Source organism: Pseudonaja textilis, chromosome 10 (genome assembly GCF_049901715.1).
Source record: "Pseudonaja textilis isolate UNSWEBS1 chromosome 10, rPseTex1.2, whole genome shotgun sequence".
Classification (NCBI taxonomy): domain Eukaryota; kingdom Metazoa; phylum Chordata; class Lepidosauria; order Squamata; family Elapidae; genus Pseudonaja; species Pseudonaja textilis.
The window spans coordinates 9,248,351-9,261,783 of NC_141999.1; the positions used below are offsets into that span (position 1 = coordinate 9,248,351).

At 42.5% G+C, this 13,433-nt stretch overlaps 1 protein-coding gene across 1 annotated transcript in view; it reads left to right on the forward strand.

Moving 5' to 3' along the window:
* Nucleotides 1-4,291: 4,291 nt before the first annotated feature.
* The window catches only part of CLIC4 (CLIC family member 4), a 56,116-nt gene continuing 46,974 nt past the window's right edge, over nucleotides 4,292-13,433 (forward strand). Inside the window, exon 1 of the mRNA XM_026702607.2 lies at nucleotides 4,292-4,549. Coding sequence (XP_026558392.1) covers nucleotides 4,472-4,549 — 78 coding nt within the window. The 5' untranslated portion in view covers nucleotides 4,292-4,471. The remainder of the gene's footprint in view (nucleotides 4,550-13,433) is intronic.

Consider the following 13,433-nt stretch of genomic DNA (forward strand, 5'->3'; position numbering starts at 1 on the left):
GGGGGTGGGCCTGGGTCTTCCTCTGAATTCTCTCTGCCTTGCTCTACTTCTCCCCTGCTTTGCCCAGCTGGACTTTGCCCTTCCCCAGTTCCTTCCACAGCCAACGGGGCCACACTCCCACTCCCTGTCAGCTGCTCGGCCTCTCCCTTGGAATCAGATTTTAACAGGGGCATGACAGGTGTCTCTGAAACACTCAAGAGTCCAGCAAGATGTTGATTGTAATGGGACAACTCTTAATATGAACCATCCTGATTTGTCAGTTGCAGTTTTAATGCAAAGATTTTCCTAGCAGCTTTTTAAAGATTAACATTGGGTCTCCTTTCGGAAGCCTCCCTCAATTCTTCTATGAGTTTCAATCTCTTTAGAGAGCTAGGATGCTAGAGTTCACCTCAAACAAGGAAGAGGTGAGACAATGCCCTCTTTGTGTGTGTCTTTACACTTGCTTTGGGCACCAACGGTTGATGAGCGGATGAATGCATGTTTTAACTTTCTGAAGGTCCATGGAACATCAAAAAGTTTTAGCCTCATGTAAAATGGCAGAACAGTGTAAGCCTACTGCACATCATTGAAAACCTCTAGTAGAGGTTTCTCAACCATGGCGATTTTAAAATGGATGGACTTCAACTCCCAGAATTCCTCAGCCAACATGGCCTTCAACTCCTTTTGCATACTGGCTGGATAATTCTGGGAATTGATCTGCCCGTCTTAAAGTTGCCATGGTTGAGAACCACTGATTAATCCAACCAGTTGGTCAATGTAGGAATCTACTATTACAGTGTCTTTCTGAATAGTTCTTTCTTTTAGAGGAGGGGTGTCAAACTGGATTTCTTTGAGGGCTGGATCAGCATTGTAGTTCTCATCTGCGGGGCAGCAGCAGGGGGCTGTGGCAGGACGGGGCAGGACCGATGCCTCCTGCAGCACCCTGCTGGCCAAACCGGGGTGTGGGGGGGTCTGTGCGTATCCCCCCTGCACCTCGTTTTTTCCCTCCATGGCCTCCTGCAGCACTCTGCCAGGCGAAAACAAGCTGCGTGGCCCATTTTCCAGCTGTTTTGGGCCCATTTGTTGGCCTCTTTTGGGCCCATTTTTCAGCCTGGTTTTAGCTGGCAGAGTGCTGCAGGGTAAAAATGAGGCATGAGGCCCCTGCATGTGGCCTGTTTTAGCTGCCAGAGGCACCATGGACCTATCCCTTGATATTTTCAGGCCGGCCCTGCGGGTTGGATGAGGCCTGCAGGCCTTGAGTTTCACACACCTTGAACACTGCCGCGGCGGCATATAATGTGCCACCGCTTCCGCATTGGAGGCGCCGGCTCTGGAGCAGTGCTACAGTCAATGAGTGAACCTGCAGGGCCGGCGCCTCGAACACCCCCCTGCCACCTCTTAGCGCCCCCCCTGCCAGCCCCCTTGCCTCTTAGCGCCCCCCTACGGCATCCCACCATCCCCCAGGGGCGGTACCACCCACTTTGAGAACCACTGGGTTAGAGGGTCTAAGAGAGAGTTAAAACAATGCTGAGTTTATACTTTTCTTGATATTCTGATGAAATCTATTTCTTTATAATTTAGCCCTATTGTTTCTCATCCAGTTCGCTGGAACAATGAGCCATTCTGTCTTGTCTTGCACATGACAAGCCTTCAGCTACTTAAAAATATGTCTCCCCACAGTCTTCTCTTCTCAGGCTAAATATAGTCAGTTTTTCCATCCATGCCTTTTAAAATCTTGACATCCTTCAGTGTCTTAATGTCTTGCTTAAAAGGAAGTAATAATTTTGGGTGTGGTTGGACCAATACAGAACAGAGCAGAATAGTGATCCCTTTTGATCTGGGTTCTACACTTCTTCAGTTGATGAAGTCTAGGATCATATTTCCACATATACATGTCTTTATTAATTGTATTAATTAAATTGACCAATGTAAATGAATTAAATCAATATTGACTAATATTAATTTATTTAGTTAATATTAATTAAATTAATTATTTAGTACAAGGGTGTTCAACATTTTGGCTTGCCTGAGTTGCACTGAGTGAAGACTAATTGTCTTGGGTCACATATATTCGGTAATGTAGTTAATTTACATAAATAACAAGCTTCCTTTATTAATACTTTTCACTATAACTGTGGGTCTGCATTATGAGCTGTTCCAGGGCCATAGGGCAGCCTGTGGGTCACAGGTTGGACGTGCCTTATTTAATTATTAATTTGACTAATTAAAAATTATAATTAAAATAATTTAAAATTAAAATAAACATGTGTAGAAGGGAGACTAAATTAATTCTCTTTCCAACACCAGAACTCTTTCAATCTGCAGCACACAAACAAGTTTAAGCAAAGGCCTCAAGCAACAGATCACAGACTCATGCCTGGTTTGATTCTGGCATCGGGAAATCGGTGTCTGGGGAATTGGAAGAGGAAGTTGCTGATGTATTTGGCTAGAAATAGCAGTTAGGAATCAGTACCTTGCAGAGAGAAAAAGTAGATTAGTGGTGGAGTGCTGAGTGATTATGATGGGCTACTGTCTGGCTGAGGGCCAAATTTTTTGATGAGAGGCTCAAAATGTCACCAATTATAAGCTTATTTGGAAGTGCCTGGAAACAGTGCCTTGTGTATGTTTTTTAATACAATTTTTATTGATCATACAGGATTAAAAATGACTGAAATATTTAAAAAGTAGCAAAGGGAGAAAGGTATGAAAAGAGACAGAAAAGGTGAGAAATGTAAAAGGCAAAGAAATACACAAAAAATTGAAGGAAATATTTAAAGAAGCAACTTTTGATCTTTGCAGCAATTACAAACATGACTAATACAGTTTCTGCCCTCCCAGATTACATGGTTCCGTCCTTTCAGTGAATCCTGAAATCACTAATTCATTGTTGCCCATTTTCAGCAAATAGTCCAGAAAGCGTTTCCAGTCTGTTATAAAGGTATTTATTGTTTCTTCCCTAATCAAACATCTCAATCTAATCTTTTCAGCAAGTTTCACAGTTCTGCATGTTTACTTTGTAGGAGGAAAATGGTGTTAGTCCATGGTGGCAAAGGATCTGGAATTTGGTACATTTTCCAACTAACACATTTTAGGAAAAAATACAAAATTTGTGATGAAATGTCACATTTAATTAATTGAGCTGTAGCTGGGGAAAATGTATGCCTTTAAAAAAAAACTTTAGTCAGAAAAGGTGCTACCAGATTGCTGATTGTTTTCTTTACTAAGAATTTTGTGTGTGTGTGCACGTTGAGTCTGGTCTCTGGGTGTTATGTGAATTTTGTTGTACGTATACTGTGTATATATATGTACAATGACAATAAAGAATTCAATTCAATAAAGAATTCAACTCAATTGAATTCAAATAAGCCACTTTGACTAAAGAAAAGCACTAACACAATATGTAGCCATAAATAAAATGAGAAGTTAGCACTTTAGTAAGATCATTTATCCGTGTACCGTCTAAGCCAGTGTTTCTCAAACCTGCCAATTATCAATTTCATGTTTCAATCAAATTTATTGATTTGAATTCCCAGGATTCCCCAGAAAAGCTTCCTAAGAGTTTTTGAAATCCAGTTGTAACTGAGCAGAATTTAGCAACTTTAGTACAAATGTCCATAGATTGATCTGTTAGCAGGTAATGTGCATTTCTATGTGTCGAAGGTCCAATATTAATCTCCAAATACAGAGTAAACTTATCCCTGGATCACTAAGAAGTATATCCTATATTTCTCAAAACCTCTGTTCATATCATCAAAATTCACCAGAAAATGTTCATGCTAGATTTTAAAAGCATCTTAATTTTTTTTTAAAAATGCACTTTTTATGGTTTGCAGTGCATTTTTTAATTTAAGATGCTTTTAAAATACCTGACACTGAATAAAGCTGAAGGGTTTAACAGTATCAAACAATCGAAACTCGCCAGGGACTAGCCTCTTGCTCAGACTATACTTCCTCCGCATCACTTAGCCAGCCAAAATCGAGAGACTTGTCTTAGGATCAGCCAATCCGAGCCGCCGCTCCTCTTCTCCTTCATCTGGATGAAGGAGGAAACCCAAAGAGGCGGGAATCGACACCTCAAACCACGCCCCTTCCCTCCTCCAAAACCCCGCCCATTTCAGACCGCGCCCTCTTGCATCGAGAGCGTGAGGTTCCTTTCCTCTCAGCGGAGCCCGCCTGGTTGGTACTGTCGAGCCGCTTAAACCCCGCCCCTCCACGGTGGGCTCTGCTTTGGGCGGCATCTCTCCACTTTTTTTTTTTTTTTGAAACTCTCGCCGTTCCCTCCGAAATCCCGCCCCTTTCTTGGGGGCCACGCCCCTTCGCTATAAATAGTCGGGCGTCTTGAAAGCGTCCCATCAGTCGCACTTGAGGGGTTGGTGAGAGAGTACAGGCGGCTCTGGTTTCCTTCCCCCGCCTGTCATCCCGAGTGACCCGCACGCCCGGAGAGGGAGCCGAACCGTGCCTGTCGAGGGGCATTCCTGTGCGGGTGGTCGGCATGGCGCTCTCGGTGCCGGTCAACGGCATGAAGGAGGTGGGCGGCGGCAAGGAGCCCCTCATAGAACTCTTCGTCAAGGTAAAGAGGCTCCTCATTGAGGGCATCGGCTTGGTCCGCTGTGGTGGTGGTGGTGGTGGTGGGGAGATCGCCCTCCTGCCTCTTCCCCGCGGTGGCCGGTGGGCGCTGAAGTCCTCGGTGGGTGGGATGGACGGCCCCACCCTCGTGCCCTCCTTCCCGCCTCCGATCGCGACCCCCCCACCCGCCCCCCGATCGGGCTCGCTCCAACCCCGCCTGCCCGATCGAGCCCGCGTGGTTCAGCCTCGGAGCTTCCCGCGAAGGGCTTGCAAGAAGTGGGGGGCGCCCCTAGACGGCGCGAGGGAAGGGTCCCGCAGCGCCTCCTCCCCCCTTCCGCCCTCTGGGTCTGGGCTTTCTCCTCGCCCCCCCTCCCCCCCCCAGGGCGGTTCAGGTGGGCTCCGGTTGCTCCTGCGAAGACTGGAATGCGGGTATCGATCGGTCGGTTGATGCATCGGACGTGACCCTGGACGGCTCGGGATTAAAGCCTAAGCAAGCCAGACAAGTGAATGAAAAGCCAGACCGAGTCTCCCTTTGAAAGGGAAGCAAAAGCGCGAGGGAGGCTGGAGATCCCGGGATTTGGGTGGGCAGTGGAGTCTTCCAAGAAAGGCAGTTGGAAGGAGAAGGTGGCATCCGGAAGACCCTGTAGATTTCCTTCTGGGTCTTTTCCATTCTGGGTGGGGCTTTTCTGGTTGGGATGAAGAAGAAATCTATATAGGACAAATTGAGGCTGGGGGAGTCCAACCTGGTGGATTCCAACCTCCGGAATTCCCCAGCCAGCCATGATGAACAACCAGAGTCGGAAGGGACCTTGAAGGTCTTCTAGTCCAGGGGTGGCCAACCTTTTGGACCTCAGGGACCACCAAACGCATCATTTTAGATCCCAGGGACCACTAAGGGGTTCTGTGGGTGTGGCCTAATTTGTGGGTGTGGCTTGGTGGTCATGTGACTTGGCTGGGCACGGCTTGTATGTAAATATTATAAATATATATATAAATATTGAATTTTTTATTTAAAAAAAGAGCAACTCTTACCCAAAATCAAGCAAAGCAGGCAGGCAGATTGAGTTGCTCACAGAATCACAGATTCATTCAGAGATCTATCTGCCATTGGCTAGCTCAGTCTGTCACATAAAATTTGCTTGCAAGCAAACTCACAAAATTAACTCACAACACACCATGCATGTAGATATTGAATTTTTTATTTAAAAAAGAGCAACTTTTACCCAAAATCAGGCAAAGAAGGCAGATTGAGTTGCGCACAGAATCATTCAGTGATCTATCTATCTGCCGTTGGCTACCCGAGTCTGTCAAATTTGCTTGCCGTGAGTGTGCACTGAATTTGCTTGCAAGCAAGCCTTCAGTCCTAAGGGAGGTTCGGCTATGCTTAAAAGCAGAGCCGAAGATCTAAAGACTAGCTAGAAAGCAAGAAATCCAACCATTTCCTGCTTCCTAGATAATCTAAATCTCCCAGATGATGGTCGGAAAAAGGAAAAACAGAAATTTAGCGGACAAGTTTACCGGGTAAGGAGTGAATGAGCGGGCAGGGAGGGTTCCCGTGGGCCATGTGAGCGGCGCAGCCTTGTGTTTCTGTGCAGCCTGGATTAATTGCTTTGGGCGGGGTGCTCGGGGGGGTGAGATTTCTCTGCGGCCCACCAAAATTTTTTCGTGGCCCACCGGTTGGCAACTGCTGTTCTAGTCCAACCCCCTGCTCAAGCAGGAGACCTCATACCATTTCAGACTGGTGGCTGTCTAGTCTCCTCAGAAGCCTCCAGTGATGGAGCGCCAACAACTTCTGAAGGCAAAGCTGTTCCACTGATTGATTGTTCTCACTGTCAGGAAATTCCTTGTTCCTTCTAGGTTGGATCTCTTTGATCAGTTTCCATCTGTTGCTTCTTGTGCCTTCTGGTGCTTAAGAAAATACCCCCCTCTTCTTTGTGGCAACCCTTCAAATATTGGGACACTGCTATCATGTCTCCCCTTGGTCCCGGTTTTAAAGTTGTTAAGGTTGGACACCCCTGTTCTAAAACTTAGCTGGCCTTTTGATATCCCTGAGGCTTCCTGGAGGTTTGAGCTATAATTCTTACAGCTATGATCGAACTGACCGATACTGTATGTCTGCTGTCAAATGGAAATCCGTCTCAGTTTCTCTGCACTTTTTAAAACTTTTTATTTTTATTTTATTTCACCAGTCAATATCCCTAATCCTACATTCTGAGTGACCACAGTGATATCTCAGGAGTATTCTCAGTAGTGGTTTTGGATCCAGTGAGACACCCATGGCAGGTTGATAAAGGGGATAAAACATTTGGGGCTTAGAAAAAGGCAAAGGTGATGGGAGGTTAGACTGGGCAATATCCACTGTTCTGTAAATGGAAATTTATTGTAGTTATGAGAATTTTTCTGCTTTCTTCAGTAATCTATAAATCTTGCTTACCCATGATAGAGTTATAGCCTCTTTTCCAAGCATTTGACTTGTCTCAGTTTTGTCATTAGAAGGGAATGTGAGGGTTTTTTTAAAAAAAACACACCTCATTTCAGAGGTTTTCTTCCCAGTTACATATGCATTAAGGGGGCATTTCTATGAGGTATTTTGATTCACTGAGATTTAGCTCAAACACTTCCTATTTTATTTCCTCCCCTTGTCTCCAATTTTGGAATTATATATAAAGTGCTGATTAATATTGGCATGATTTTTGGTGACATGTAAGTTCTATGAAATATTGAACATGAAATATTTTTATGAAACGTTTATGTTCCTAGTCCTTAGGCAGAGGTTACATCAAGGAATATATAACATAGTTGTTTTGGGAATCATATTTTTTTATTGCTATAGCCTAACCTTTGCCTTGTTTGATCATAACCTATCTTTGGTTTTATATAAATTCAGCACGGCCTTCGCCTTCAGGAACAAGCTCTGTTCTCTAACGCCGTGTTAATAAAATCTTCCTCTATGCATTTTTCCATGCATCCATGGAAGAATTCTTTGCCATAGCACATGTACACACCCATTCCAGCCCCCATCTGCTCTGGTATGAGGCAGGCACAGTTAGAGCCGAAGTCTTGAATTGGAAATAAAGGGTGGGGAACTGATGGAGTCCGGATGAAGTCATGTTCCCCAGAAGTCATTATTTCATGCAGTCTATGAATAGTACATTACTCATTTGCTCTTGGAAGTAGTATCAGAAGACTTGGCTTGAGTTCCACACTTCGGTAAAAAATGGGCTTTGGGGAATTACAAGGAGCCACAATAAAAACAAATCTGTATTACGTATTTTATTAAAAGTATGTGTATATTTATGTCCTGCATGCGGTGTACATAGGCCTGAGTTCCAACCCTGGTCTCATCACTTGCTTGACCAGTTATTATGCAACTTTTTGCTGATGTGAGTTGCATGTATTAAAGATTTCTCCTTTCAAGTGAGGAAGTCACTGTTGAGTGTCTGAGAACAGCCATGTACAGGTAATCCTTGATTTGTTACCACAATTAAAGCCAAAATTTCCCATTGCTAAGCAAGGCGGTGATTAAGTGAGTTTTGCCCCATTTTACGACATTTCTTCTAGCAGAAAAATGATCTTGTTACTTTTTTCAGCACTGTTGTAACTTCGGATGATCTACATACATAGTCCTTGACTTAAAATCGTTTGTTTAATGACCATAAAGTTTAAGTGATTGCATGTTATTTATCGTCATGGATATCCAACCTTTTGGCTTGCCTGGGCAGCGTTGAGTGAAGAGGAATTGTCTTGGGCCGTGTATAAAATATATAGTTAATATACCACATAATATTAAAAGTTTACAATCTTGTGGAGCTGTATTAACTGTCCAGAGTCACGTGCAGCCCGTGGGTTGAACACACTTGTATTAAGTAATCATTTCTAAAGGCTGAAGAAAATGATATGAAGATGTTAGTATTATAAGATATTCAAACTAACATGTTTGAAGTTTTGCCACCCAACCTGGGCTATTTTGTATGGAGAATTTGATTTGGAGTCTTTGAGGAAAATGATTACCGTATTTAGCTGAAAGGCAGATTGGATAGGGAAAAATATTTTCCCTTTATTAATGTGCATCCGTCATTCATAAGATAACTTATTGCCAAGACTGGGGAAGGGGTTATTTGGGGGGAAATTTTGATTTCCATTTTGATACATATGTTCTCAGTCTTAAAAAAAAGTACCGGTAGGTGATATTGTTAAAGACATGAAGTGGTGTGATTTCAGAGTTAAAGTGAGATTATTTCTAGTGTTTTTCCCCTCCCTGTCTGCAGAACATACCTCCTCACAAGGTGATCTTTACAAACTGGCATTTGCAAAAAAACAAGTGAGGGCAAAACAAAAAAGATGGAAATTAAGTGTTAAGTACAATCATTGCAACTTTACTAATTCCCATGGAAGAAAAATATGCTGAACATGGTTGTAACTCGTCTATTCCTGCTCTAGAGGATATTTTCAAAGCAAACCTTGATGCAGGGATAAAATATAACTTGCTTGTAGTACTTTTCCTTATGGTCTGTGGTTATGAGTAACTATACACCTGTGTCTTCCCTGCCATCCAGCATGTTGATCTTCCTACTGTCTAATCTTCAGTGCAAATATTTGCTATCGTAATGCTGATCAAGCAGAACCAGCTATTATCTCATTCGCTAACAGGTTCAGTATAAATAGTTAACAAAGGAAGCTCATTTCCTGCATCTAGTAGAAGAAATGTTAAGAACATTCTATCTTAGTCTCATAGAGATTGGGGTAGAATTAATATAGCATAATTAGCATATTATTCATCATCCTTAATATGCACTGTGTATGTAAAATATCATCTGTTGCAATTATGAGGCGGTAGGTTGCCCAGAAGGCCTGATTCTTCCTAGCTGAAGAGAGATTTAAATGGGGGGGAGTGGGTTATTTGTTAGATGAACTTGAGCTCCAAAATTCATCATATTAAATTTGATAAAAATACATGTGTTGTTGTATAAAATTGCTAAGCTTTAACATTTTAAAATGTCTTACAAAGTTTGGCATATTAAAGAGAAGGAAAGATATGTCAGAGGCAAGCTTGCCTTATACTCTAATATGCATCCAAGGACATTTAGTTTTGAATTGTGAAGAACATTTGCTATTTTTGTGAGATCAAGATACAGTATACAAGCTGTAGATTACCTCAATCCATTTGGCATATTTTGGGTATGACAATGGGTTAGAATGCAGTATTGCAGGCTGACCCTGCCCACTGCCAGCAGTTTGATTCTCACCGGCTCAAGGTTGACTCAGCCTTCCATCCTGAGGTCGATAAAATGAGGATCCAGATTGTTGGAGGCAATATGCTGACTGTAAATCGCTTAGAGACAACTGTAAAGTACTGTGAAGTGGTGTATAATAAGTCTTAATGCTGTTGCTATCGTCTGGTTTGGATATAAGAAGATGGCTTTACCAACACTATTCTTTTACATAGATCTGTGAAATATTGCTTTTTGCAGTTAGAAACTGGCTACTAGTATTAGGTCTGCTGTAAATGGTCTTCTCCAAATCTTTGTTGCATGGATAATTTTTGGCCTTTTCTAGGAGACTGCATGATCAGAGAAGCATATTGTGGTACTGCTGTTTATAAAGTGTAGAAACAGTTGAATATAAGTGGTATAGTGAAACTATATAAATGCTGATATGCAAAAGAATTGAAACTGTCTTGTGCTGCCCACTTCTGGAAAACTGGCCACAAGCCAAAGCATTTGGCATTTCAAAATAACCCTGGTAATGGTGTAACTCCAGACAATACAAAAAGAGTGAAAACTTGAGACCATACATTTTTTTAAAATATGCTTGCTGTGTGTCCGCTTTTAGGTTTTTTTTTAAAAAAAAAAACCCCAAGGAACAAGCTGTATTCTGCTTCAGAAAAGTGATTCTATGAGGGTTTCTATTTAATTAAATCCAGAGTCTACTTTTTTTTTTGCTTGCCCTAAAAGCCAAGCCCATTTGTAGTTGCCAGCGTCATACTGATTCATCCTTGATTTGCATTTTGTTACAAAATGAAGAAAATAATTCTCAGAGAGAGTGCTAACAACCAGGTGATTGCAAGGAATAGAAATCCTTCCATTTTCTACCATCAGAACTCTGAAGAAGCTTCTTGGATGAGAAGTGAAATGTCTGCAAGGAAAAATAAAAAGCACTTTGGGGATAACCAGGACCTGGATGACTGAGAATAGACAAAATGAAGAGAAAGACCCTGCTTTTTTCTTGGCTTAAGAATAGGATTGCAAAGATTTCTAAGATTCATTCAATTTCGATCTGTGTTCCAAGGCACTCAAATACTGTTCCCCCAAAATGACTAATTTGGAGAGAGGGTTAATTGTGATGGGTCGGTACTATTAAATGTAACTATGGGCATGATTCTTCCTCTCCTTCTGTGGGCTTGGAAAAAGTAAATGCAGACTTGCCAACATTTATTATTTATAGTATATTAACCACTGTCTAGTGGCTAATTAGTCCAAAAGCTGGCTGTGGCTGTGGCTAATAAGTGAAAATATGTAACCCTGATATCAGAACTGAGACCTTAATGTACACAGGGGCAAATAACTTGGTAATTTGTTGACTAATTGGAAATAAATCCAGTGTACATAAGCAGCTGCTATGGAAGAAGAGACATATGAAATTGTGCTGCAACAGTAGAGCGTTGTAAGTGATAGTTTAGACATGGTGCAGTTAAGAAAGGTGCTGATCTGAACATCTATGCTTGCTGGTAAGACAACTATTTGTCTTGTTGCTAGAAAAATGTCCTTACTTGAGACTTAAGGATGGAAGAGATAAGAGAGGCAATTACTGGAGTTAGTTGAATTGGGAGGATGAAAGTAAACTCAGTTCAGAAGCCTGTTTCAAACCTTTTTATTGCAATGAATATGGCAGATAGCCTTTAGTTGCCTACAATGCATCCCTATTAACAGAAACTGACTTCTCATCGTCTTTCGGAGTCTTTGTCCAAATGAATTTGCCAAGATACCAACCTTATATCCCCCAGAAGGAAAAAAAAAAGGTAAGAACAAAGGTTGGCTAATCTTGCAATGCAGGTAATCCTCGATTTACTACAACAATTGAGCCCAAAATTTCACGTAAGTCACATAAATGGTCACTCAGGTGCATCTAAGAAGCTCACAAGGATGGGAAAAATCAGAATAACCCTCTGTTTCCTAATAGCTGGAGATTTTAAGGCGGAGTTTCTCTACCTTGGCAATTTTAAGATTTCTGCACTTCCACTCCCAGAAGTTTGCAGTTAGCATACTGGTTGGAGAATTCTGAGAATTGAAGTCCACACGTTAAAGTGATCACGGTTGAGAAACACTCTTTTAAGATATGTGGCCTTGGATTCTGGGGGCAACAGATATCCTGTCCTTGAATCTGCTTTATTTCCCTGAAAAAAATCTTCATGGTCATCTCTAGGTCTGATAGAATAGTGGAAATTTTTAGCTCTGTTGTAGTCGTAAGTTGAAGACGGCCTGTAGTGACTTTGTTGAGTCCTAAATACACTGCTCAAAAAAAATAAAGGAAACACTTAAACAATACAATGTAATTCCAAGTCAATCACACTTCTGTGAAATCAAACTGTCCACTTAGGTAGCAACACTGATTGACAATCAATTTCACATGCAGTTGTGCAAATGGGATAGACAACAGGTGGAAAGCATAGGCAGTTAGCAAGACATCCCCAATAAAGGAGTCCTGCGAAATGACCTCCAGCTGGCCACAAATGTGCTTGTGGCTGCTCAAACAGTCAGAAACAGACGCCATGAGGGTGGTATGAGGGCCCAACATCCACAGGTGGGGGTTGTGCTTACAGCCCAACACCATGCAGGACGTTTGGCATTTTCCAGAGAATACCAAGATTGGCAAATTCACCACTGGCGCCCTGTGCTCTTCACAGATGACAGCAGGTTCACACTGAGCACATGTGACAGACGTGACAGGGTCTGGAGGTGCCGTGGAGAATGTTCTGCTGCCTGCAACATCCTCCAGCATTGACCGGTTTGGCACTGGGTCAGTAATGGTGTGGGGTGTCATTTCTTTAGGGGGCCGCACAGCCCTCCATGTGCTCGCCAGAAGTAGCCTGACTGCCATTAGGTACCGAGATGAGATCCTCAGACCCCTTGTGAGACCATATGCTGGTGCAGTTGGCCCTGGGTGCCTCCTAATGCGAGACAACGCTAGACCTCATGTGGCTGGAGTGTGTCAGCAGTTCCTGCAAGATGAAGGCATTGATGCTATGGACTGACCCACCCGTTCCCCAGACCTGAATCCAATTGAGCACATCTGGGACATCATGTCTCGCTCCATGCACCAATGCCACATTGCACCACAGACTGTCCAGGAGTTGGGGGATGCTTAGTCCAGGTGTGGGAGGAAATCCCTCAGGAGACCATCCTCCACCTCATCAGGAGCATGCCCAGGCATTGTAGGGAGGTCATACAGGCACATGGAGGCCACACACACTACTGAGCCTCATTTTGACTTGTTTTAAGGACATTACATCAAAGTTGGATCAGCCTGTAGTGTTTTTTTCCACTTTAATTTTGAATGTAACTCCGAAGCCAGACCTCCGTGGGTTGCTAAATGTGATTTCCATTGATAATTTTTGTGTGATTTTGTTGTGAGCACATTCAACTATGTAATGAACAAAGTATTTAATAAGAATATTTCATTCATTCAGATCTAGGATGTCTTATTTTTGTGTTCCCTTTATTTTTTTTGAGCAGTGTGTTTTCTTGGTGTCTGCTTCATCTGTAGTTTCTCTATCGATATTAGTCATTCGCAGACGTCGCTTACTTTTTTCTCTTTGAATCTGTATCTGCTTTCTCCAACTTTGAATTTATAAAACTGATTTCTCGCTTACAGTTGTTGATGCATGTTGA